This window comes from Anabrus simplex, chromosome 1 (genome assembly GCF_040414725.1).
Source record: "Anabrus simplex isolate iqAnaSimp1 chromosome 1, ASM4041472v1, whole genome shotgun sequence".
Taxonomy (NCBI): Eukaryota; Metazoa; Arthropoda; class Insecta; order Orthoptera; family Tettigoniidae; genus Anabrus; species Anabrus simplex.
In genome coordinates this window covers 1406449298-1406477046 of record NC_090265.1, presented here as the reverse complement: position 1 = coordinate 1406477046, position 27749 = coordinate 1406449298, and the positions used below count along the sequence as shown (strand labels likewise).

The window sequence follows — 27749 nt, the reverse complement described above, 5'->3', positions numbered from 1 at the left end:
TAAGTCAGAAAATTTAGAGAAATTTTCTTGGCGGCAAAGGGAGAGATCCGAAGAGAGGGGGTAACTGCTATAAATATGAAGGGACGCCATGACGAAGCTTCCTTCTCCGGCATTTGTGATACAAAGCGGACGAAATTGTTGAGTTGCTCCGCGAAATCAAATCAACGAAAGTAGACTGAGTTCGACTGCAGATTTTAGCCAGTGTGGCTAAGTCTTGACTCCATGGGGAGATAGTTTTCTTGAGAGAAATAAGTGTATCAGATAGGACGGTCAAAGTACTGAAATATTCTAATGTGATTAAGTAATTCGTGTGCGGGAGTAATTATAATCCATCGTTTGCGTTCAAGCAATCAAGTGAAGGGTATTTTCTTTTTTTTAATGCTTTATTCCAGGAAACCTGAAGAAACACAATGATATGTACAGCCATGAATGTAAAAATGGCTAAATAAAATGCCAGGGTCGCAGGTGAGCCCTATGACGAACAATGGTGTGACTACATAAGGTAATGTGACTTTCCATCTTACTACCTCTTATATCTCATCTCGTGATTTCTAAAGGTGTATTTGAATGGGGATTTACGACGCAGTGGTCGCCCTACTAAGTTTTGTAAATGTGAGAGTACGACTAAAAGAGTCATTTGTTTTATTTTCCACTTGGATAAATTTTTGAAGTCTTGCGAGTGCCATATAATGTTGTATAAAGTTATTGAATAGGGTTCCGAAGTGATATCACGTCCAATGTAGATCGTCATCCGTGTGAGTGTACTGCCTGTATTTTGTGATGTCGAAGTAAGATGTTCATTCGATGTAATATTCTTCTGTCTGCAATTTGACGTTAATAATAATAATCCATGGTTACTCATTTTCAATCGAGTGGAAGCGCGCTGTCGGATAAGAACCTAGGGTGATGAATTTGGTCACGGAGAGAAACGTTTTTCTATGCCCATTTTAAACTGTGTCTGACTGACAATAAAAGATCTAGTAGAATGTTTCAGTCATTTCTCGTAAAAATCAAGTTATTAAATACGATATCATTTATGCAAAGTTATTCATGAGTAATGCATTGTGCGATATTAGATGTCGGAATTTCTAGTGAGGATTTTATTCCAGTTCTTTGTCGATGATAATTGTGGAGCTGGGAAACAGAGGTTAGTTTGTGAATCAGGTTGGACCTGTCATTGAAGCCGGGATACGGAAGCCCGAGGAATGTTTTATATGAGTTGAGATGAGATGTGCGAATCAGGTTAGAGTCCTGTCATTGAAGCCGGGATATGATAACCCGAGGAATATTTTATAATGTTGAGAATGGAAAGAAATTCATAGAAATCCATAGCGGTATAATTGGCGACGCGTATAATTAGTGTGGGCATCTTGAAGCATATCTGTGCATTTTGTTGGTTAGAATATCGTATTTGTTTAATTATGTCGGCAGAGTTTAAAGGGAACATTTGAGAAGTCAGTCATCTGTGAATAAACCAGGTGGTTCCTGTAACTGCCAAGCGAGCGAGGGGGGGTGAGAGACCTAAGCGGACAGCGGGGATAATAACGGGACAGTGGAGTTGAGATTGTACTGTAATTCTCGGCCAGGAGAACGTTAAATGCTGGATTTAGTTGAAATTTCATAGCCGGTATTGATCTAAGTATTGCGAAATACTGTAATTGGGGACGGAATGAACATTTGAAACCATGAACTTTGAGTATAGGGAACAGAGTAACCCAATTTCAGGATTGTCCAAAATATAGAGCGATGGTCGGGATGATCGATTTGTCTGCGAGGGGTGTGCAAAATTCAGTGATGACGAGATATGACATCGTAATGATATGGCTTGTTGTTTGCTTTGTACGTAGATTATTAGGATATCCAAGTGTTAATAACGGTTAGGATTAGATTAGATTTTTAAGCATGATATCACGAGATGAGATATATAGCTGGACATGAATGATGTAACAAATTCTTTTCCAGCCAGATAAACATCGCAATATTGAATTCACATCACAGCTGCGTATAAATTTGTGAGGAAACCAGAGTCCGCGGAGATAAAATTTACTGTTCTTTAACATTTCGATAAATCATTTAAATTTATTAAATTATTAAATTCAGTGAAACCGCATTTTGAAATAACTTTAATCAAGCGAATAACTTGGAGATGCATTCTGGAAATTTTAGTTTGTTGTCTGGGGAATATTAAAAATAAAGTAAAGATTAAAGGGACATATCCGAAGGAAATGGATTTTACTGCCACAAAGTTTGTGAGCATTGCTATTGTTGTAATTATTGAACTTTGATTGATTGAGCAGTGAATGTGCTGGGGATAGTAAAGTGGAAACTTTGGTCATCAACCGATGTAACTTAATTGTGTTTAGCCTTCAGCCTAGAAACTTGGATGGTCAGGGGGTCATCAACCTCAGTGACTTAGATTAGGGCCATATGCCATTGTAGCATCATTTCCTTGCGGTCATCATCCACAATGACTTTAAAGTAACTTAGAAGATTAGAGGTCGGTCCATGACATAGACGCAGGTCACATCGATTCAATTAAGGGTCCATGCCGTAGAACCACTGTGTGGCACACACCGATTGGACGGCCTTAATTATACTCAGAGTCCAGAGTTCGTGTTACGAGGGCTGGACCATAACGAATCACTATGATGGTACATGTGATCTCACATGGAAGCCGAATTTAAGGATTTCCAGACTTTCCTTTCTTAAATGATTAATAATTGAGACAATGGTTTCTAGTAAGAATGCCCATCAGGCAATTACGTTAAAGTCTCACACCAGTGTTCTGACCATTATGTAAAAATGATTGTGGTGTCCAGTGGATACAGTTGACTTCTATGATACCAGTGACAGATTGCTTCAGAATTTCCTGAATAAATAGGAATCTTTTAAACAGACCTTTCATTCCAGTAGATAGATTAGAATTAATGAACCCTACCTTTACCTCAGCAAGTGACGAAGAACCCGAAACGACCCAAGAGACAGATCTCATGAACTTTGCTGATAGGTAAGGAAGGTAGGTATCCCTCAATATGGACCTAAAGGGTTCAGTAAAATGTCGCACCAACGATGGGGCATAAGTCACGATAACGATGAGGGAACCTAAGTCACGATAACGATAAGGATATTTTGAAAAAAATCGTGTACTATGGGAAAAGAGAAATAATGTTGAGGCTATGCCACATTATGGATGATAAAATCGTGCGCCAGAGTTGATAATGAACTCGAAGAAATAGATAAACGCCCGATGAGTAAGGCTAGGAGATACCACTATGAGAATAATTTATCTACTGAATGAAAGGTATAATTTAAGTGTGTTAGTGTAATTTCCCAAATTTTTGAATACTGGTTTGAGTGTTTTGGCTGATCACTTTGATCGAGTGAACATTGCAGTTCACGTTTTATTAAATAACATTTTTAAAGAATGTTGCATTAACAGTGTGATGTGTTGGATAGGAGGATGTTGTGATGTTTATCGTTGTAGTCTTATTATACGCCGTTGAAGTCTCGGGCTCACCGATGACCTATCGTTTTCTGTTAAATACAGTATGTTTATGCAGGAGGGAGAATTGGCCCAAGGGCAGGTGGTCCAAATGATCAAGGACTTAATGGAGAGGATGGAAGCCAATAGGAAGGACTTAAGTGAGAGTATTAAATCTATGGGTGTAAGGTTGGATAATAAGCTAGAGACAGTGGACAATAAATTAGATAGTGCGGATGTCGAATTAAAAGGTATGAAGGAAGTCGTAGGAACAATGGACAATAAATTAGATAGTGCAGATGTAGAATTAAAAGGTATGAAGGAAGTTGTTCAAAATGTTGACATTAAAGTGCAGGACACGCAGGATAGTTGTAAGGAAGCTAGCGTTGATATTAGGAAGGACATTGGTGACTTTAAACATGAAATAAATCAGCAGTTTATAGAAACTCGCGAGCTACATCGTGTTCTTAGTGAAAATCAGGACATAATTAGAGGAGACCTCGATAGGCACGTCAACGAAAGTAGGGAACTACATCAGCAGTTGATGTCAGATCAAGCTGAGCTTAAGGCCGATCTGAAGACAGAGGTAGAGAAGTTCAACATCATGCGTGAAGACGATAAGTCAAAGGTCTTCACAGCAATGAATGAACATAAGGAAATGTTGCGTAAAGAGATAGCCGTCGTAAATGACAAAGTAGACCAGGTAGCCGAAGACGTCAAGGCAACTGTAGACCAGCGTATTGAGGCCATTGACTTTAAATTAATCCAGATGAATAAAGAGGATATGAGAAAATTAGGTACAACTCAGGAAGAAACGGCTAGGAGTATTGAGGAGGTACAAGCAGATATTGAGGAACTAGGAAAGGATCTAGGCGATACAAGGGTAGACCTATCGAAACAACTTAAAGATACCCAAGATAAGGTCATAACACTGAGCGACGAGTTGACATCTGTTCATGAGGCTCTTAAGGGGGAAGTTAGTGCCCGGAAAGTGGAACTGGATGGGTTAGTGAACAATATCGTAGGAGTCCAGGCCAAGATAGAGGAAGTGGTTAGTAAATCTCGCCGCACCTCAGATATGTCGTTCAGTTGCCCTAGCAACGCTAGTAGTCCCATACATCCTGCAGGGAACGGACACTTTGACAATTCTACCCATTCTCAGGGGCAAAACGTCACTAATGTTATAAACATGATTCGTCTCAAGGAAGATCAGCCTAAGAAATTCGATGGCAGTGGTACCCAGACGCCAAAGGGTTTTCTTAGAGAACTTAGGGAGTATATTCGCGATAATAGGATACCTGAAGAGAGGCAACTAAGGACTGTGGAACGGTACCTAGACGGAGTTGCGTCGCTGTGGTTCAAAGGTTTCCGATATAGCTTTGACACGTTCGAGGAATTTCAGACCGCATTTTTGGGCAAATTTTGGAATTCTGAGATTCAGCAGAACCTAAGGCTAGAGTTATATAGTCGCCGATATAACACCGCAGGACCACCGAAATTTTCGCTTTATTTTACCGAACAATTAGTTAAGTTCAAGGAACTGGAATCAGCCCCAAGTCAGCAAGAACTGGTTCAGGCTATCCAGAAACAGTTCCCACCGGATATCCAGAGAATACTTATTGCTGCGAAGGTCGAAACCCCGATGCAGGCAGAATTGATATTGCGACAGCTGGACCAGACCCATTCGCATCAATCAGCCCCGCGAATAGTCAGGCATTCAGAGCCCCAGGTGAATGTCGTAAATCACAGCCAGGAGAGCGCGCCAGATAGGGAAGTTTCACGAGCACCGAGATATGAGAATGAGGGGCGGCGGTTCGACACCAGGCCATACCAAGGTAGGAAGAACTGGGAGCAGCCCAGATACCATCACGAAGAGTGGGACAGACGCCGAGAACAATGGAGAAGAAACCAGGGTCGATACCAGGGGAACTCAGATCTAAGACGAAGGAACCCACGCGGGAATGAAGGCAACAGAAGAGGGGACGGTTACGAAAATTCCAGACGTTCTGACCGTTGGCACGGGCCTGAAGAGAGAAGGAGAGAAGGGGACCAGTATTTGAGAGAGCTGAGGTCAGGTACCGGACAGGACAAATGGAAGGACAGCATCCAACGAAGGAAAGTCAACACTGACTGTGTAGGAGCTCAAGACATGTCCCATACTGGAGCTATCCGAAAGACCTACCACCAGGATAGGGAATTAAACCCTAACGCGCCTCAGTTCGACGAAAGTCTGAACTCGTCAAATGAGCGGAAAAAAAAACTCCAAATTTCCAGTAGTGGTTACGAGACAGGATTCCCACACTCAGCCTGAATATATTTCTCGCGACGGCTGGATAGTAGCCCAGATTGACTCCTGGATTATACAACCAGATGAATTAGTGGAAGACCACCTCAGACAGGAGGTTAGGAAAATAAGAGAGCTACCAATCATTAATGTCAGGATATGCAACTTTAAGGTGAGCTGTTTATTGGATACAGGCGCCAGCATCAGCTTAATTTCACAAAATTTCTTTAACGAATTGTCTACTCGGAAGAAATTGCCAGAAATTCCTGTAGCAAATATCAAAATTAGAGGAGTCATTCCCGACAAAACTGCCATTTGTAAAACGCAGACATTTTTGGATTTGCAGATAGGAGACATGACATTTTCGCATCCTTTTGTCATAATTTCAAAGCTGCACTATAATGTTATTCTTGGAGCAGACTTCATTTGTGAAAGTAATGCCGTCATCGATTTAGGAAGGAGAGAGGTGAAATTTAGGAAGGATGACGGACCGGAATTAGTAGCTCTAAACGAAGAATCATTGGGTCAGACTGGGAGAAGAATGTGTGAGGAAGAAGTCCATTTCACTACCGTTTCTAAGGAGGCAGAAGAGGAGATAGAACAGGGAACAGAAGAGGTCAATCAGGAAGAGTGGGATGTCCTCGAGACTGAATTGGGAAAGGCTGTAGAAGATTTGATAAATCAGAAAGTATCAGAATGCCCAGGGACGGCGGAAGAGAAGATGAAGTTGAGGGAACTACTTCTCAAATATCAGGATGTATTCGATTCAAAGCCAGGATGCATTCCAAATTTCAAATATGTGTTGGCTGTAAATAGTTGGGAGCCGTTCAAACGTAGGCCGTATCCCATTCCGGAGAAACATCGCCAGGAGGCTGGAAAAATTATTAAAGAGATGGAAGAAAGTGGGTTGATTTCCAAGGCAAATACACCATTCGTTAATTCCTTAGTTACCGTTCAGAAGCCCGACGGGTCCCTGAGGGTATGCCTCGATGCAAGGGTCGTAAATGACAGACTAATCCCTGAAAATGATAGAGCTCCTCCCATCAAAGAAGTTATTAGGAGGTTTAGGGGCAAGCGCCGCTTCACTAATATTGATCTGACCTCGTCGTATCATCATATAATGCTCGATGAGAAGTCAAGATTGTTTACTGGATTCCTGTATGACCAGCACACGTATGTTTTTAACCGTCTCGCGTTTGGAATAAAAAACGCCGGTGCAGCTCTCATACGCGCCCTAGATCGCAACCTCACCGAACAGGTTAAGGCCATAACTACGCGCTATGTCGATGACATATTGCTTTCGTCGAAGGATTTCGAGGAAAATCTTCATCATCTCGAGTTGCTGCTCGAAAATCTCAGGGTGGCTGGTTTTAAGATCAACTTGAAAAAATCAAATTTCGGACAGGAGGAAGTTCTCTTCTTAGGACACATCATTGATGGTGAAGGAGTACGCCCTAACCCAGTGAAATTGCAGGCAATTGACAACTTTCCAAGGCCTATCAAGGTAAAGAACGTCCGACAGTTCTTGGGTATGAGTCAATTTTTCAGTGATCACTGTCCAAATTATACGGAGGTTGTGGCTCCATTGCAAGATTTGCTAGTAAAGAACAACCGATGGAAATGGTCTAGGGAACATGAGATTTCTTTTCGGGATACTAAGGAGATGTTAGCTAGAAGTGTGAAGCTAGGGTACCCGAATTTCGATAAGGCCTTTATCTTGCAAACTGATGCTTCCACCGTAGGGATTGGTGCAGTTTTATACCAAGAGGAAGGAGAAGAACCCAAGAAGAAGAACTACTTGGCATTCTTTAGCCGTAAACTTAGGAAACACGAGCTAAAATACAGTGTCACTGAATTAGAAATGCTTGCAATTGTTCAATCACTACAGCACTGGAGAAAGATGATTTTTGGATTCCCTATAACCATTAGGACGGATCACAAGGCCTTGACCTTTGTGATGAAGACGGTAGTTGCTAGCGAGAGAGTAGCTAGGTGGGCACTGTTTATCCAGCAGTTTGATCTGACCATCGAGCACTGTTCAGGAATGTCAAATGTCCTGGCGGATGCCCTAAGTCGAAACCCAAACGATAACGAACATGAGGTGAACTTCGTGGAGTTAACTGACGAGGATAGAACCTTTCTAAATGAGCTGACACGATTACCAGAATGTCAACGACAGGACCAGTTCTGTGGCAGGTTAATTTCGTTGTTGAAGGGAGAACTTCCACATGACGACCCAGGACGTGGAGAAGTTGAGAAGCTAGCTGAGAGCTATTTGTTTGTCGACAACACCTTGTTGAAATTCATAGACAAGGATCACACTAAATCTCGAATTGTGGTACCACCACCACTTAGGAAGGGTCTTATATGGCATGCCCATAGGATAACCGGTCATGGTGGGATTGACAAGGTCGCCGCCACCCTTCAGGAAACGTTCACTTGGGTTCATCTACGAGAAGACGTGAGAAGCCTTGTAATTACATGTGACACATGCCAGAGGGTTAAGGCGAACCCGTACCTCATTCGACAGGCACCGATACCTCTCTTACCAGCTAAACCTCGTGAATTGTTCGCGATGGATATTTACGGAGTCCTTCCCAAGTCACGTAGAGGGAATAGATACGTCTTGGTAACCGTGGACGTATTCTCTAAGTTCACATCGTTATGTCCATTACAGAAAGCAAACACTAAATTGGTATTAAGAGCTATAAATAGGACCATAATTCCAACTATGGGGAAGCCCATGTTTTTGTTAACGGACCACGGTACACAATTTACCTCAGCTCAATTTAAACAGGAGTTGCAAAGGCTTGAAATTCGACATATTCTTAGTTCAGTTCGCCATCCGGAGGGAAACCCGTCAGAGCGAATTATGCAGGTCATCGCGAAGTTCTGTCGGATCTTCTGTGCTCAAGAGCATTGGAGATGGATGGATGTGTTACCTATCATAGAAGATTGCGTGAATAACACAATCCACGAATCTATAGGATGCGTCCCAAATGTGGTTCATTCCAATATTTATCCTCTGAGACCATGGCACGCAGTGGTGAAGTGTCCGAGCGACCCACGGCCGACTCAAGCGATGCGCATTGAAGAGACAGCTAGGCATCTTCGTCAGCAAGCTGACCGACGTTTGAGACGCGTCAAAAATAAGAGATTTCATCGGCCCTTGAAAGAAGGCGAATATGTGCTTGTTCGTAAACCCGCTCTTTCAAAACCTGAGGACAAGTATTACGCGAAGTTTGCACCGTTGTATATGGGTCCATTTAAAGTCATCCAGAGTTTCCGAAATAATTCCTATAAAATCCAGTCGTTAGATGGACGCTCTGAGGCTATTTTCAATGCAGCCAACTTGAAGGTTTATCGCAAACCTGAAGATATGGCGGACCAGGAAGTTAACCTCATTGAATCAGTGGTGGATCAAGATGTGGAACCGCTCGAAGAAAAGCAGGATGACCCACTGAAACGATGTAGGGAATGCAGGCAAGTCCCAGACTCTGTGATATTGAGAGCATTTGAGGAGTATTGGAATCTTACAGAGAAAATCTCGATAGAACAGGGAGAATTTGAGGAAGGTTCTGAGGAAGAAGACTTTGACAGCGAGGAGGACTTTGACGGCGAGGAAGGGATAAATAGCTCAGTCGAAAATTCAGTGGAGAACTACCAGGAAGCTGAAGGCATCAACCAGTATCCGCACACCAGAAGATGACCAACTGCATAAGAGAGAAGAAAGGAATTTATGTTCAAAGGTCATGTTTCATCAGACGTCAAAATTAGAAATTTCGCCATCTGGAGTAATTTAAAGGAAATTCCTTGTCACTGTGCGAAAGGAATTCGTGTCTTGGGGGAAATATGAACCCATGACCTTTGTGCCCTAAGAACATTATGCATAATATGACAATTAAACTTAAAGTTGGATTCTTGATAGCATGGAGTTGACACGTGACGAAGGGGTGATTACCTTCGGTCCCACGCTCTGGGGTACGTGACGTCAACCACACGTGTCGACGGCGGAAGAATCTCAAGTAATTTTTATGAACTATTTCAAAGCGCGTGTACACGGCGTGACCACGCCAAGTCAAAAAAATATAGTGCCTATCAAAGGGGGTCAATCATCTCACAAATCGAACCCGTAAAAATTTTAAATGTCCATAAACACTACCGCCAGAAATGTAGCAAGCATGTAGTCACTTTCAAAACTCTTGAAATTGCAGTTTAGGTAAGTCAGAAAATTTAGAGAAATTTTCTTGGCGGCAAAGGGAGAGATCCGAAGAGAGGGGGTAACTGCTATAAATATGAAGGGACGCCATGACGAAGCTTCCTTCTCCGGCATTTGTGATACAAAGCGGACGAAATTGTTGAGTTGCTCCGCGAAATCAAATCAACGAAAGTAGACTGAGTTCGACTGCAGATTTTAGCCAGTGTGGCTAAGTCTTGACTCCATGGGGAGATAGTTTTCTTGAGAGAAATAAGTGTATCAGATAGGACGGTCAAAGTACTGAAATATTCTAATGTGATTAAGTAATTCGTGTGCGGGAGTAATTATAATCCATCGTGTGCGTTCAAGCAATCAAGTGAAGGGTATTTTCTTTTTTTTTATGCTTTATTCCAGGAAACCTGAAGAAACACAATGATATGTACAGCCATGAATGTAAAAATGGCTAAATAAAATGCCAGGGTCGCAGGTGAGCCCTATGACGAACAATGGTGTGACTACATAAGGTAATGTGACTTTCCATCTTACTACCTCTTATATCTCATCTCGTGATTTCTAAAGGTGTATTTGAATGGGGATTTACGACGCAGTGGTCGCCCTACTAAGTTTTGTAAATGTGAGAGTACGACTAAAAGAGTCATTTGTTTTATTTTCCACTTGGATAAATTTTTGAAGTCTTGCGAGTGCCATATAATGTTGTATAAAGTTATTGAATAGGGTTCCGAAGTGATATCACGTCCAATGTAGATCGTCATCCGTGTGAGTGTACTGCCTGTATTTTGTGATGTCGAAGTAAGATGTTCATTCGATGTAATATTCTTCTGTCTGCAATTTGACGTTAATAATAATAATCCATGGTTACTCATTTTCAATCGAGTGGAAGCGCGCTGTCGGATAAGAACCTAGGGTGATGAATTTGGTCACGGAGAGAAACGTTTTTCTATGCCCATTTTAAACTGTGTCTGACTGACAATAAAAGATCTAGTAGAATGTTTCAGTCATTTCTCGTAAAAATCAAGTTATTAAATACGATATCATTTATGCAAAGTTATTCATGAGTAATGCATTGTGCGATATTAGATGTCGGAATTTCTAGTGAGGATTTTATTCCAGTTCTTTGTCGATGATAATTGTGGAGCTGGGAAACAGAGGTTAGTTTGTGAATCAGGTTGGACCTGTCATTGAAGCCGGGATACGGAAGCCCGAGGAATGTTTTATATGAGTTGAGATGAGATGTGCGAATCAGGTTAGAGTCCTGTCATTGAAGCCGGGATATGATAACCCGAGGAATATTTTATAATGTTGAGAATGGAAAGAAATTCATAGAAATCCATAGCGGTATAATTGGCGACGCGTATAATTAGTGTGGGCATCTTGAAGCATATCTGTGCATTTTGTTGGTTAGAATATCGTATTTGTTTAATTATGTCGGCAGAGTTTAAAGGGAACATTTGAGAAGTCAGTCATCTGTGAATAAACCAGGTGGTTCCTGTAACTGCCAAGCGAGCGAGGGGGGGTGAGAGACCTAAGCGGACAGCGGGGATAATAACGGGACAGTGGAGTTGAGATTGTACTGTAATTCTCGGCCAGGAGAACGTTAAATGCTGGATTTAGTTGAAATTTCATAGCCGGTATTGATCTAAGTATTGCGAAATACTGTAATTGGGGACGGAATGAACATTTGAAACCATGAACTTTGAGTATAGGGAACAGAGTAACCCAATTTCAGGATTGTCCAAAATATAGAGCGATGGTCGGGATGATCGATTTGTCTGCGAGGGGTGTGCAAAATTCAGTGATGACGAGATATGACATCGTAATGATATGGCTTGTTGTTTGCTTTGTACGTAGATTATTAGGATATCCAAGTGTTAATAACGGTTAGGATTAGATTAGATTTTTAAGCATGATATCACGAGATGAGATATATAGCTGGACATGAATGATGTAACAAATTCTTTTCCAGCCAGATAAACATCGCAATATTGAATTCACATCACAGCTGCGTATAAATTTGTGAGGAAACCAGAGTCCGCGGAGATAAAATTTACTGTTCTTTAACATTTCGATAAATCATTTAAATTTATTAAATTATTAAATTCAGTGAAACCGCATTTTGAAATAACTTTAATCAAGCGAATAACTTGGAGATGCATTCTGGAAATTTTAGTTTGTTGTCTGGGGAATATTAAAAATAAAGTAAAGATTAAAGGGACATATCCGAAGGAAATGGATTTTACTGCCACAAAGTTTGTGAGCATTGCTATTGTTGTAATTATTGAACTTTGATTGATTGAGCAGTGAATGTGCTGGGGATAGTAAAGTGGAAACTTTGGTCATCAACCGATGTAACTTAATTGTGTTTAGCCTTCAGCCTAGAAACTTGGATGGTCAGGGGGTCATCAACCTCAGTGACTTAGATTAGGGCCATATGCCATTGTAGCATCATTTCCTTGCGGTCATCATCCACAATGACTTTAAAGTAACTTAGAAGATTAGAGGTCGGTCCATGACATAGACGCAGGTCACATCGATTCAATTAAGGGTCCATGCCGTAGAACCACTGTGTGGCACACACCGATTGGACGGCCTTAATTATACTCAGAGTCCAGAGTTCGTGTTACGAGGGCTGGACCATAACGAATCACTATGATGGTACATGTGATCTCACATGGAAGCCGAATTTAAGGATTTCCAGACTTTCCTTTCTTAAATGATTAATAATTGAGACAATGGTTTCTAGTAAGAATGCCCATCAGGCAATTACGTTAAAGTCTCACACCAGTGTTCTGACCATTATGTAAAAATGATTGTGGTGTCCAGTGGATACAGTTGACTTCTATGATACCAGTGACAGATTGCTTCAGAATTTCCTGAATAAATAGGAATCTTTTAAACAGACCTTTCATTCCAGTAGATAGATTAGAATTAATGAACCCTACCTTTACCTCAGCAAGTGACGAAGAACCCGAAACGACCCAAGAGACAGATCTCATGAACTTTGCTGATAGGTAAGGAAGGTAGGTATCCCTCAATATGGACCTAAAGGGTTCAATAGTCATCCGTGTTTTTCTATTGTCACTCCAGGCAAACTCCTAGGCTGAGCTTTAATAAAGGCTACGGCTGCTACTTCTCACTGATGATGATGATGATGATGATGATTAATACGACGTTAAAACGCCAGCAAAGAAATGTCCGCTCCATAAACAGACTTCTAACGTTCATGGATTGTCTGATTCGTGACCTTTATTATAGCTACCACTGTTCAATTTTCTGAAAATGTATAATACACTACAAAAAATTCCCATGGCAAATATATCCGCTTAAAGGTCCTCGTATGCTAAGATGAGTTCTGCACAGTCAGATCATTTCTAGAGAATGGAGTGACACGTGGTTAGTTTGAAGACAGCTTTCTCGATCAGCGTTCTTACCAGCCAATTTGTCTCATGAGGCTGTGTGAACCGCATTTCTATTCTTAAATAATAAAAAGTCTTGGGATGACCCGAAATCGAAGTAAGGGCCGTCAGGTACAGCAAGCAGAGTACCACGAAGCTAACAAATAAAAATGATGGCATTTGCAAGTGGTGTGCACCTATCGTTTATAGATTTAACGGGAATATTGTAAAAGTTTCAAAGGGAATAACATGGTGACATTTGTGACCTACATGAGGAAAGATGCATCCCGACAAGTAGCGGAAGGAGTATTGGAGTAGGATACAGACAAAAGAATATTCTGAATCCAACGAGGATCATAGGTTAGTTATCCGAGGTTTAGGTTTCTAAAGCATACTGGAGGTGCTTTTAGAGGGGAAAAGTCTGCCTTCTGGAGGTTGTAAAGGTGCACTTATTTCACCAAGGAGGATGCAATTTCCATATTCTTTCAAAGAGCGGAGAAGCTTAGAAAGGAAACTTCCATTTCGGAAGAAGCACTTGATATTTTTAATTAGATGAATGCGCGGAACGTGACTCAAGTAATTACAGACAATACCAGCCTCGCTAGGGTTCTTAATACACTGCCTAGTCACATTATTATGGCCGTAATCTAATACCCAGAGTAGCCTTAATGTGTAGCTAGATGGGCTGAGAGTGACTCATAAACGTGCTGGTACGCTGTCGCAATTATCCGGAGTTATACTGCTCGCAGTACATGCCACAGTTGCTGGAGGACGCAAGGTGAGGATCCTAAGAGTGAACACGACGATCTAGGAGGCCCCACAGATAACTGAATTGAAGTCTGTGAAAGTAGTTGTCCAGGGAAATACTTGGAAGTCTTGGTACTGCTCTTCCAACCACTGTCGGACGTTGCCCATGCAACATATCACAACTGGAGGATCCCATCGGACCCAGGGAAGACAACCAGTGTGCATGGATGTACATGATCTGCAAGGATGGATTTATAAACAAATCAGTCGAGAGTGTCTTTCACAAGAATGAGTGGTATCAGAGAATGGTAGGTAAACATTCCCCAAAACATAACGCTGCCGCCATTGGATAGTGTTCTTCTTACAGTGATTACCGCGTGTTCGTACTCAGCCGTCTCTCGTCTAACACCCGATGTCGATCCGTTCGATGAAGCAGAAAACGGGCCCATCAGGGAAGGCAACCTTTCACCAATGAAACTCCAATTCCGATATAACCGATATAGCCGATGTAACTTCGTTAGCATAGTTGCAGTGACCACTCATTTGTTTCGGTGCTCCACAAGAAGCTGGGTTCGCTGAACTGTCTGTTTAGACCAGCGGTGCCCAAACGCTGCACAGTTCACGCTGTGTACAGTTACCTTACTCTGACTTCGCACGCGTGAAGAGCTTGGTAGGTGTGTTCGCTCTCGGGAGAGAGAGACGTAATGTGGTGGGGAGCAACTGACCGTGCAGTTGGCCAGGTGTATTGTATGAGTTTGACAACTAGAGAACATAGCATGCACGGTTCAGGATGGCGGTTCGTTGGAAGTGCTGATGCAAACGCACTGAATTATAAAAACCATATCAGAAAAGAGAAGTGGCGAAAATTTGCAATCCTTTAAAACTTATATTTGTGAGAGATTTTTCCCTTTAATAAAAATTCACAAGCCGCGGCTGCATGCGAGATTATCTGACGAAAGCTTGCGAAACAGTTGTGCCGGACATTGGTTCGTCATTACTTCGACAAAGTGTTAATAAGATACGATGCAATAGCATTTCGTATGTGACATATTGTTAAATAGAATGTATTGCCACAGGTTTACTCAAACAAGGACATTCATATGGATTTGTATTCGTTGTATATGACGTACAAACCACAATAAAATAATATGCAATGATGTGCGGTGTGAAATTTTCGGACTCAGAAAGGATGACTGCTAAGACTAGCAGTATTCATTCCCCTTCCGAATGGCTAGTCGAGTCGGTCACGCTGGGAGGAGCAATTCCGGAGGGGTGGTAACCTTAATGTGCAAGCATGAGGCCAGCTCATTGCACAGCATATCAGTGTGCTGTACACGTGCGACATTCCTGGCCACCGCTGGTTTAGACAAACATCTCGTAGCTCCCTGGTTCATGTTGACGGTGCGCTACTCTTCTTTAGCGTGTGGGTCGCCCCTCACGAACCGTCCTATTTAACGATTACCTCTCACATCAATGTCAGGTCAATGTCACATTTGCGGCCGTTTCCACGCCGGTTATTCGCAGTGGTAAAATGAAATGGCGAATGACTTTTAGTGCCGGGAGTGTCCGAGGACATGTTCGGCTCGCCAGGTTCAGGTCTTTTGATTTGACGCCCGTAGGCGACCTACGCGTCGTGATGAGGATGAAATGATGGTGAGGACGATACATACACCCAGTCCCTGTGCCAGAGAAATTAACCAATTAAGGTTAAAATTCCTGACCCTGCCGAGAATCGAACCCGGGACCCCTATGACCAAAGGCCAGCACGCTAACCATTTAGCTATGGAGCCGAACATTCGCAGTGGTTCCATATGTCTATTCACTATTCACTTTCAAGGAAACGGCACGCGAACAGTTCACACACTACACTGCCAAAAAAGTCTATCAATCTTTTACCGAAGACAGCAGCAGCTGATAAGTGTTCAGTTAACCTGTGGCACATATTACCCATCACGCCACACGTGACGTACATTTTGGGCTACGCGGTGCTGACAACAGGAGCTAGTGAAAAGAATGCGGATCGACTGAGTACCACAGAAGCTCTTGCGGTCGCCAGTGTGGTGGTGGTGGTGGTGGTGGTGGTGGTGGAGGTGATTACTGTTTTAAGAGGAAGTACAACTGGCAACTATCCTCTATTAAACCAGATCAGAGCGAAAAAGGAAAAGATCCTGCACCTCATAACATGAAGGCATCGGCAAAAGAAAGGGAAAGGCCACGAAGGGCAGGAAAATGAAAAGCTCCCTAGGCCTGGAAAATCTAACACCGTCGGGGTCGGAAAATAATAAGAGTTGACCAAGGGAGGTCAGTTAGGAGAGATTAAAGTGAGGAGCCTGACACAAGTAGGTGGAAGACGCCAAACTCAGCTAGGGGAACCGTGATCACCAGTCTATGCTCACAAGTTGAGAAACTCCGCTGTCTCTTTTAGTCTTCTCCTACGACAGGTGAGGGATACCATGGATGTTATTCCACCGCCCCCGCCCACAGGGGGATTGTGGCCGTCACTCCCCACATCGAAGTAAAGAAGATCTAGGGGACATGATACAGACGCCAAGGTAGTTTTATTTACGTAGATTCTTTCAGCCAGCCGTAGCAGAAAGAAGGTATTCGTATGTAATGTTTATATCTCTCAAATGATCTGGACTGATTACTCATCAGTTCATCACATTTGCGGTATATTTACCAGTATTCAATTTGTAAATGAAAACAATGAATGAATGAATGAATGAATGAATGAACAAAAAAGTATACAAATCATTTACACGTGTCTGATATTCAGGCTCTACCAAAAACTGTCTACTTACGTGGAAGTAGTATTAAAGCGGTCCACCTTCTCCATTGAAAACCCATCTTGCTTGTACGAGACATCCTGTGACTCCATTTTCTTTTCTGAACTTCCTTCACCTGAAAATATTATATAAAATTAACTTTAATGTATGTCTGTATACAAAGATTTAGAGGAAAATTAATATCAGATTTTATCACTTACCTGAGGGCTGTTCTCTTTGTCTGAAATTTTAACAGCTTAGAGTTGGAACTGAATTGTAATTTCGGGTACATAAACCTTTCCTCTTCTCTAGTGTTTCTGTAAGAGAAGAGAATACACGAATGGAAAATATGTTCACAGTTTTTTGATAATCTAGTTAACTCTTTAGGCATTGGGATATTAATCACTAGTTAGTTTTGATTCTTATGGGTTACCAGTCCACAAACTGGTTGAGTGAAGGTTTTCATACCACCATTCACTAAACGGTTTATCTGTAATTACTTGTTATATTTTCTGAATTATATAATTATACCTTTTCTCTTCCATGATTTATTCCTTTATTATTATTATTATTATTATTATTATTATTATTATTATTATTATTATTATTATTATTTATTTTCCTTAAATTGTACATTGTATCCCTTTACCCTGTATACTCCTTCCATAACTAAGTACATAATTACAGTATGTAATGTGTGTGTATATTTTGTATCATTATATACTTATTGAATTATGTCATTATATAAATTAATTTGTATTCACTCTTTCCTTTTTCTTCCTTCACCACATACATTTCCTCGAGAATTAAGAGCTAAATAGAATTTTTTAGATAGACCATCGTACTAACATTATTTCAAAAAACCTTGAAATTAGGGTTTGATATACGGATAAATGTGATTTAACACGACATTTTCTCGAATTCAAGGATATGTTGAGTTATACCTGTATGGTGTATATGTTGAGCATCAATTTTGATTTAATAGAGTGACTTGTCACATTAATTCAGGATTCCTAGTTTGATTTGTTTTTAATTTAATTACTTTTCGATTAAGATATTACTCTCTGCAACACATGAATCACACGGTCAGTAATCATATGTATTAATAACTAAGACATATTCAACAGTCAAAGCTTAAACCTTACATTTTAAAAGGATATTTATATACAGATTGTTAATTAATCGAGTATTCGGGAGATAGTAGGTTCGAACCCCACTTTCGGCAGCCCTGAAAATGGTTTTCCGTGGTTTCCCATTTTCACACGGGGCAAATGCTGGGGCTATACCTTAATTAAGGCCACAGCCGCTTCTTTCCCATTCCTAGCCCTTTCCTGTCCCATCGTCGCCGTAAGACCTATCTGTGTCGGTGCGACGTAAAGCAACTAGCAAAAAAAAAGTTAATTAATTGGAGGTCTGGATATTTTAATATTTGGACTTGACACTTTCAAAGCATCGCTAATAGCTGGGAATTAGAAATAATCTTCTTAACGAGGGGTCGGCAAACATTCTTTACAAAGGGCAAAATATTACATATTTTACACTCTGGAGCCAAGAGGCAAACTCAAGGAGTGTTTTAGGTAGGTTTACTTAAAATAACAAGAAAACACGTTTTCACAAATTTACTGATAAAAATGTAACGTAATACAAACAGCTAGACTACAATTATTGTTTGAAAGACAGCTTTACTAATGATATGAGTGAAATTGCTATCTTGAGATAACATTTCACCAAATTGGGGTTCAAAGTTAGTACTCCTTATAATCAAAAAATGAAATGAATGGCGTGATATATGATAGTAGGAAGGGAGAGGGTGAAACCCGTTACCGACACATAGCCTACTCCTGTCGAATAGCACCATGGGATCTGCTCAAGACTGAACGTCTCCATCCGACGGACGAATCACCATCAACAGCGTCAGATACCCTCATTCCGTATGAGAACTACGGGGAGGTTTGTAATTTAATCCAGGCCTATGGTACGCAATCTAGTGATTAGAAATTGTATACCACCACCTCCCTTACCCTGCCGGCTAACATTTTCGACCAACGGGACTCGAACCGGCTGACTACGGTGTCAGACCGTTTAGACTTCAACGTCTTAACCATCCTGGCCACTAGTCGGGCTACACTATAGATACAGATATTTCCCTCAAAGTATCTGATGGTGAATAATACAATGAATAACCAGAGGCTTTGAACACCTTGTATTTTCAGAATCGTTAAGAATGTTTCCAACTAAGCCATTAACTAACCAAAACTAACCCCATGTCACTACAGTCCTGAAGGGCCTTGACCTACCAAGCGACCGCTGCTCAGCCCGAAGGCCTGCAGATTACGAGGTGTCGCGTGGTCAGCACGACCAATACTCTCTGCCGTTATTCTTGACTTTCTAGACCGGGGCTGCTAATTCGCCGTCAGACAACTCCTTAATTCTAATCACGTAGACTGAGTGGACTTCGAACCAGCCCTCAGGTCCAAGTAAAAATCCCTGACCTGGCCGGGAAACGAACCCAGGGCCTCCCCTACACCACGGGGCCGGCCGACTAAGTAATTGCCTGTCACAAACGTACATTTATCAACATCAGTTGTGATGCATTTCAGCTGATTCATCTTTAGATTGTACTTCGTTAACGATTTGTCAACTTTCTTGAAATTATTTTCGCCTGAATTTGTTCCACGCAGAGTATCAATCAGTCTCTACTGATCTGCATTTAGGGCAGTCGCCCAGGTGGCAGATTCCCTGTCTGTTGTTTTCCTAGCCTTTTCTTAAATGATTTGCAAAGAAATTGGAGTATTCATTTAAGCGATTTCTTCAGTCACTTCCAAGTCAGCACTGACTCCTCGATTAAACAGGAACTACTGAGTAGTATCTCTAATGTCCGTCGACTCATAAAGATTCAAGAAATGACACCAAAATAATAAACTTAATTAATTAATTGGTTAATTAATGCATACAATATGTTCTCAACTCTTCGAGTAACTGTTCTCATGGAAAGGTTGATGGTATTAAATATTTCTCTGGGCACATTTCTTCGGCTGCTACAACCAAACATGATTTGATGAAGACCATTAATAAACGGTTTTCCTTCCCTAGCTAACAAATGAGCTACCGGTACTCGTAAACTTATTTTATTTGTACCTTCATTTTCATTTTTCATTCTTGTGGAGAAACTATTCTGTAATGAAATATTTTGTTTTCAATGTTCCATTTTTTCTGATCGTTCCTTCCCTGTGAGTTGAGAATATTGTAACGGTTGCTTAGTCTCGTAATGTCGACGTATATCGTACTCATTTAGTACAGTTATAGGCCTAGTGTAACAGTACAATAAACACAATGCTTTGTCATATAATTCAGTAACAAAATTCTTTTATTTTTTATATTTTTTTGTTATTTGCTTTACGTCGCACCGACACAGATAGGTCTTATGGCGACGATGAGGCAGGAATGGGCTAGGAGTGTGAAGGAAACGACCGTGGCCTTAATTAAGGTACAGCACCAGCATTTGCCTGGTGTGAAAATGGGAAACCACGGAAAACCATCTTCAGGGCTGCCGACAGTGGGGTCCGAACCCACGATCTCCCGAATACTGGATACTGGCCGCACTTAAGCTACTGCAGCTACTGAGCTCGGTGTGTAACAAAATAATTCTCACTCCACTCTACCTTTAAAGCATGCCACTTAAAGTCCACTTTTCTCTTATTTTGTGGTTTTGGCAGCGACATGATGGATATGAACTGATAAGTTATTAAAACGAGAACAAAATGTCGTAGAACAGTGATACACATGGCACTGGTAACGCTGCCTAATTATAACAGCGTGCCATCATAGCTGAGGCCACGAAGCGCAGTGCGAATGCGAATAGCCTATATATAGGAGCGTCACACACGTCTTTCTCTCAGCTCCTCAACTCAAAGCGCACAACCAACCACAGACAATATGTATCGAAAATCGTAGGGATGTTCCAATAAAGCTTCATAGACGCTGAAATATCAATTTCATCTCATTTTCATGCTTCGTGAAACAATATTATCCCATTTAAAATTCTTAAGTGTATAGAAATATAAAATTCTTTCTTAGGTCGCGGGCCATAGAAAAAGAATTGGCGGGCCGTAGTTTGCCGACCCCTGTTCTTAGCCAATAAAGGTTCCAATTTGGATCCCGAAGTGTTCAAGAAATTTGTAACTATTTTTTTTTTTTTTAGCTACTTTGAACACGATATATGATTTTTCTTTATCAACATCTTGGCTTTTTGAATCACTTGTAAATCATGGACTGCATATACAATGTCTTTCTGGTGTATGTAACGAATCTGAATGCATACATGAAGCACAGTTTCGTGACTTAAGGATGTTGGCCTCTTGATATCAATTTTGATTTATACACCTCCGTTAGGACGAATAGCTATGTATGGTTAGTTCATAATTAAACCAACATCTATATCTGTAGGTCTACTAAAATTTCGACGTAAGTACAAAGTTGAGTAACACTGGGCCTTATATTTATTGATTTATTGATTTTTATTTTATTTATTTATTTATTTATTTATTTATTTATTTATTTATTTATTTATTTATTTATTTATTGAGCGTATAGCTAATATCACATCACATCAAAAACAGGAAAATACAATATTAAACAAAGGGAAAAGAAAAACAGAAAAATAATTCACTCCTTTTTAGCTAAAATGATAGGTACACATAAAATATACATATTCCTTAAATAATATTATAATCCGCCTCTGTGATGTAGTGGTTAGTGTGACTAGCTGCCACCCCCAGAGGCCCGGGTTCGATTCCCCCCTCTGCCACGAAAGTTGAAAAGTGGTGAGAGGGCTGGAACGGGGTCCACTCAGCCTCGGGAAGTCAGCTGAGTAGAGGTGGGTTCGATTCCCACGTCAGCCATCCTGGAAGTGGTTTTCCATAGTTTCCCACTTCTCCCCCAGGAAAATGACGCGATGGCACCTAACACAAGACCACGGCCACTTCCTTCCCTCTTCCTTGTCTATCCCTTCTAATCTTCTCATCCCCTCGCAAGGCCCCTGTTCAGCATAGCAGGTGAGGCCGTCTGGGCGAGGTACTGGTCATCCTCACCAGTTGTATTCCCCGACCCAGAGTCTGAAGCTCCAGGACTGCCCTGGCGGTAGAGTTGGGGCCCCTCGCTGAGTCTGGGGGAAAAACCGACCCTGGAGGGTAAACCGATAAAGCAGAATAAGAATAAGAAATAATATAAATGTCCATCAAGAAACTAGTTTCTTAACTAATATTAGAGATATTTACAACTAGCCCGAAAGTGATCACAGACTAATGTCTAAATTTAGAATGTATTCAGGTGTTCTCTTAGTTGATAACAGGTGGTCACCTGGGTCACCAAAAAAGGACCTGAGGGAACATTCTTCAACTATATGCCGAACTGTTTGTTTTTCTGCTCCAAAATCGCAGCTTGGAGAGGATCTTCTACTCCATTTATGCAATGAGTCAGCACAACTGCCACAGCTGATCATAATCCCATTGAGAGAAGACCAGGTTCTACGATTTAAATAAAAATCACCGGGCGAGTTGGTCGTGCGGGTAGAGGCGCGCGGCTGTGAGCTTGCATCCGCGAGATAGTGGGTTCGAATCCCACTGTCGGCAGCCCTGAAGATGGTTTTCCGTGGTTTCCCATTTTCACACCAGGCTGTACCTTAATTAAGGCCGCGGCCGCTTCCTTCCAACTCCTAGACCTTTCCTATCCCATCGTCGCCAAAAGACCTATCTGTGTCGGTGCAACGTAAAGCAAATAGCAAAAAAATATCTGTTTGTTTGGCCATGGCGCAGAACATTTTAAGCTGTTTAGGTGTAGCACTGGTTTTCCATATTTCCTTCCATCGGTCATTAGTGTTAAATTCATGTTCAATGAGCTCACTTGCAGTTCTCAGTGAAGGGACAGGAATGAAGGGTCGTCATCGTAGATATGTCCGACTCGTTGGGTGAACGGTCAGCGTACTGGCCTTCGGTTCAGAGGATCCCGGGTTCGATTCCCGGCCGGGTCGGGGATTTTAACCTTAATTGGTTAATTCCAATGACACGGGGGCTGGGTGTATGTGTTGTTTTCATAATTTCATCCTCATCACGACGCGCAGGTTGCCTACGGGAGTCAAATAGAAAGACCTGCACCTGGCGAGCCGAACCCCTCCTGGGGATATCCCGGCGCTAAAAGCATACGACATTTCATTTCATCGTAGATATGCAGTGAGATGGGGGTGAGCGTCGCTCGCGTCCACGTGCCCTACGCGTGTTCTCTGGGTGGTGCTAAGCAAGCAACAACACTACTGGTTCCAGACAATCCTTAAGATCTCCTGGTACATGTCACATCACAAATTGGGCATAATAAATACTTGGTTGAATGACTGGCTGAGAGGAGGGAGTGGTGATCTTTCAGTGAGTAAACAGTCTAAGTAAAACTTATTTTGAAAGGGAACACCTACGGATATGGGAGATACATATTGTTACAGTAACTTCTATAATCATGTGCAGTGCAGAGGTACCATTTCAGCCTCTTTTATCGAGGACCCACCTTCAATTTCTAACTCGCTCAAGAATTGTAATTCTGATCTAAGTATTGTATAGGGCTTTCTTTGGCATTATGAAGTCAACAGAGGAACTGTCTGATATAAAATGCACCCCAAATGCGGTTAAGAAACCGCTGTGAAGACATCACATTGACCACATGCTACTTAAATAATTGCAGGCCATCTGGTGTGGTAGCTGTTGGCATAGCTGATCGAGGCCTTGAATGGCCCATGCGGATTACGGATAAAGTTTATTTTAACATTTTGGCTCAAGTGTTTCGAGACAATGCATTCTCGAAAATAGCACTTCAAAATACGGAAAGTTTACTGTTTGTGGAGATTGAATTTCTTGGTAATAACATGTAATTACGTTACCAGAGGCGGCAACGAGACAATGGCTTGCATTAATTTTTTGATTTTAGATTGTTGACACCACATGTGTACATGTTTCAATTATTATTGACGTAATATTGACAAAAGCTTTGTGACTATGTTACCATAACCAAGAGCGATTAAATGCCAGTTATTTACATATTTCAACAAGAAAAGGCAACATCTGACCGGCATTCCGGACGACCACAAGAGTCCAGAAGAAAACTAGCAAACATACAAACATTAAAATACCTAAAAATTGCAATCTACGGAGACAATACTCTAAAAGGTGCTATACAAATAGAAATGAAACCGGGAAAAAGAGACCTGTTCTCCAACTCAGGAATTTATGAACTAAAACGTCAAGAACCAAACCCAAACAACCGTAATTTCCACACCAGATACAAAGAACACAGAAACGATGATTTTCCTAAGGCAGCTCATTTTTAGTGGCCATAATAAGAAGCACCAATTCTCAAAAGTGTCACAACCTACCCACTGACCTTAAATAAGTTCCAGTAAACGGTATGTTATGTAACTGCGTCGGAGAAAAAGCTCGAAAGAAATTGCGGATGATATCACTCAAAGAAAGGAGAGTCCAGATTTCGGGATTAGCACTACCATAATTACGGAGAAATTAAGGCAGTTAAGAAAGTTGACAATAACTGAAGATAGGACAGCCGAATAGGACAAATATGTAAATACCATGCGGGTTGGTTAAATGACATGTCCGTCACTAGATTCTGACAATATTTTTAACGGACGTTTGAAAGCGGTAACAAAGGAGAACCCGAGCGAGTTGGCCGTGCGGTTAGGGGCACGCGGCCGTGAGCTTGCATCCGGGAGATAGTGGGTTCGAATCGCACTGTAGGCAGCTCTGAAGATGGTTTTTCGTGGTTTCCCATTTTCACACCTCAATTAAGGCCACGACCGCTTCCTTCCAACCCCTAGGCCTTTCCTATCCTATCGTCGCCATAAGACCTATCTGTGTCGGTGCGACGTAAAGCTAGTAGCAAAGATAAAGGAGAAAGGCGCAGGGCAAGTTAAGTATTCACATAAGGAAATTGCGTCTAGTGTTATTTTTTAAGCCTAAAGAGGCAATGCAGAGGTAATAAATTAAAGCAGAAAACGGAAGTAGAGGAGAAATACAGTGAGAATTATAGCAAATACCAGAAAACACCTCACAGTGTGAAACAATAGTCTACACTCCGCAGTGCTGTTCTAATATTAACAGCCGCGCTTAGTACTATTCGAAGACGATTGTAATCTCCAAAGGTATTCCGAAAATATCCCTCAGACTGCCAGATTGACGTCTCTCTCGCCTTCTACCCAACGAACAACCACGAATTTACAGGAATGATGACGAAAATGGCAATACATTACATCCCTGCTAGAAAGCATACTCAGACATTGCCATGGTAACCAGCAGATTCGTTATCGATCTGCGAGGAAGTCCGTTACTGGCTGCAGAGCATAAAACCCGTAGAAAATAGTAATTCTCTAAGTCATTTGAAGAAAAAATGAAATTATGTATATAACAAAAATTATTTAAAGTTAAGGACGTTTCACATATATTCTACAGATTTTACAGAAATTCAATAGTGTACGAGAAAATTGAAAAAATGGTCCTTCCATAAACCCCCAGACTATTCAGTGATTTTTAAATCATGTACATATCAAACCTTCTCCTTGATGAGTAGACTCTAAATATGAAGTTTGGTTTAGATCTATTCAGCTGTTTACCCATGATGGTGGAACAAACAAACAAACAAACAAACAAACAGACAGACATGAAAGCTAAAAGCGACTGATACGGTCTTGAGTTCATCTAAAATGGATAAAAATAATTATTAAAATATGACAAAATAAACGACCCTCTACAACTTTATGTATATAGATACTGGACTTACCATGGTTCCACATGTTCGGAAGATGTAACACAGCTGCCATGACTTATGTAATGGCCTCTGTATAAGCAGGAAGCCATAAAGGAAACCTATATGCTTATTGTCATCATTCATACGATTAAAAAATTTACCACCGTACTTACTTTTCTATTATTATAAAATGTGTCCCATAGTACAACGGTACTTTCATTGTTACCAGATTTCATGCACGGCACAATTCTGTGTATATACTGGTACTAGTACTATCGTTGCTTTGGCCTAAATTTTACATACAACTATTGAATGTTCAGTGAAATTAAATTTGCTTAATGTAATGACGTTTACTTTTGTTTCTTCACAAGTCTTCATTTTGGAATTATAACATTTCTCAGTTAAACTTGACAATTGTATAAAAAGCACCCATCTCTGAGCGATAGAAATGGTCCACTGATCTTTGAAGACAAGAGTGTTTTAATGAAATTTCTTCGATTAATTATCCATGTGACTTAAAAAGTACTATTTTGTTTTAGATATTTTTCAGCATAAGCATAGATATCGTTAATGTAATAATACTTTATACTTTAGTAGCATACTTGCACTCTCTCCATATCCTCTAAGGATAAATGGGGCTACCATCTGAACTCTATTGATGTGACAGAACTATTCATTGGTGCAAGAGGAACACAGTAGCCGATCTAAACTATTTCAGAGGTACGGCCAAGACGATCAAAAGGAAAAAAAGGTACAGGACATCATAAACGTATGCCATAAAAAAATGCTAATTTACAATGTCCTACCACCGTTACACTCAGAGTAAAACAACTACCGATTGTTACTCGACAAAGATATGACGGAATTTCTGGAAAGTATCGCACCAGGTACCAAAATCTGTCATGTATGGTACACTAAAGGCCGGTCTCCACAACAACATGTTAAATGTTAAAAGTGTTAAATGTTAACTGGTGACACCATCAACATGTTAAATGTTGAATACTGTTTCATTTAACTTTGTGTCCACACTTAATAAACATGTTAAACTTGACTTTCTTTGTTTATATATAGGTAGTTCATCATATCAATTTGCGGTAATACATTTAGGTGGTGTCTAGTATTTTCAAACAAGGACAATGGACTCAGATGAAGAGGATTTAGCCTTTGTTATCGCCACTGTTGCTTCTTGTTATGATTTAGAAATGCAGTTTTATTAGGCACACTTCCTCCCCTCATCCTACTCATTGCTTCAAAAGCAAACCTCTTTGAAGTATAAACTTCGTTCGCTCCCACCCTCCGACTTACGACTTTTCTGATTTTGTTGCAATACTCGACTGTACTGGGAGCGGAGGGACGCTAGTTTTTTTTTTTTTCGATGAACTCGCGGGAATTATTATGGATAATTTAAAGACCCTGGAAACTGTCGGCTTTCTTCGCTTTATCTCTGTATTCCTTGGATGAGACATCCCACAAAAAAGGCCTTTCTATTATGTCATTAATCAAGTCCAAAGTAATCTCGTTCGTCTCCATTTCCGACTGTAAATTTTAATATATTGCAGAGAGAACGACATGCATGCGCGTTCCGATATTGTACTTGTAGCTTATAACAAAGATAATGAGTGTTGCGGAGTGTTGTAACAATAATCCTACTTCACGGGAAGCACGTCGTTTGCGTCGTTTGGCTATCTGTTGACATGGAAACGGCAAGGAAGTTGCCGAAGCGGTGCCAACATCTCACAAACAACAAATTGACTTGACATGTTTTCCACTTGGAGCAGAAAACATGCCAACATGTTAAAAGTGTTAAGCTCAACATTCTGAGTTAACATGCAAAGTCAATTGGAAGACACAATCACAATATACATGTCAATTGTGACATGTTAAATTTAACATGTTGGTGTTAAAATGTTAATCACTGGAGACCAGCCTTAAGGGTGACCATATTTCTGAAATTTCCAAATGGGGCATCTCTTCTCAAAAGATTTTATAACGTGGTATCACGAAATCAACTATGTGATTTATTTTCGTTTTTTAATATTCCAATGCAGCTACAAAGAGCTTACTT

The 27749-nt window shown here is 40.9% G+C and overlaps 1 protein-coding gene across 3 annotated transcripts in view; it reads right to left on the bottom strand.

Annotated features, from left to right (window-relative positions):
* Positions 1 to 27749, bottom strand: part of LOC136879032 (proton-coupled amino acid transporter-like protein pathetic) — a 168811-nt gene that overhangs the window by 92261 nt on the left and 48801 nt on the right. For all 3 annotated transcript variants that reach the window (XM_068229038.1, XM_067152758.2, XM_067152775.2), the window contains exons 2-3: positions 17110 to 17205; positions 16925 to 17024 (exon numbers count right to left, since the gene is read on the bottom strand). In XM_068229038.1, coding sequence (XP_068085139.1) covers positions 16925 to 17001 — 77 coding nt within the window. In that variant the 5' untranslated portion in view covers positions 17002 to 17024; positions 17110 to 17205. The remainder of the gene's footprint in view (positions 1 to 16924; positions 17025 to 17109; positions 17206 to 27749) is intronic.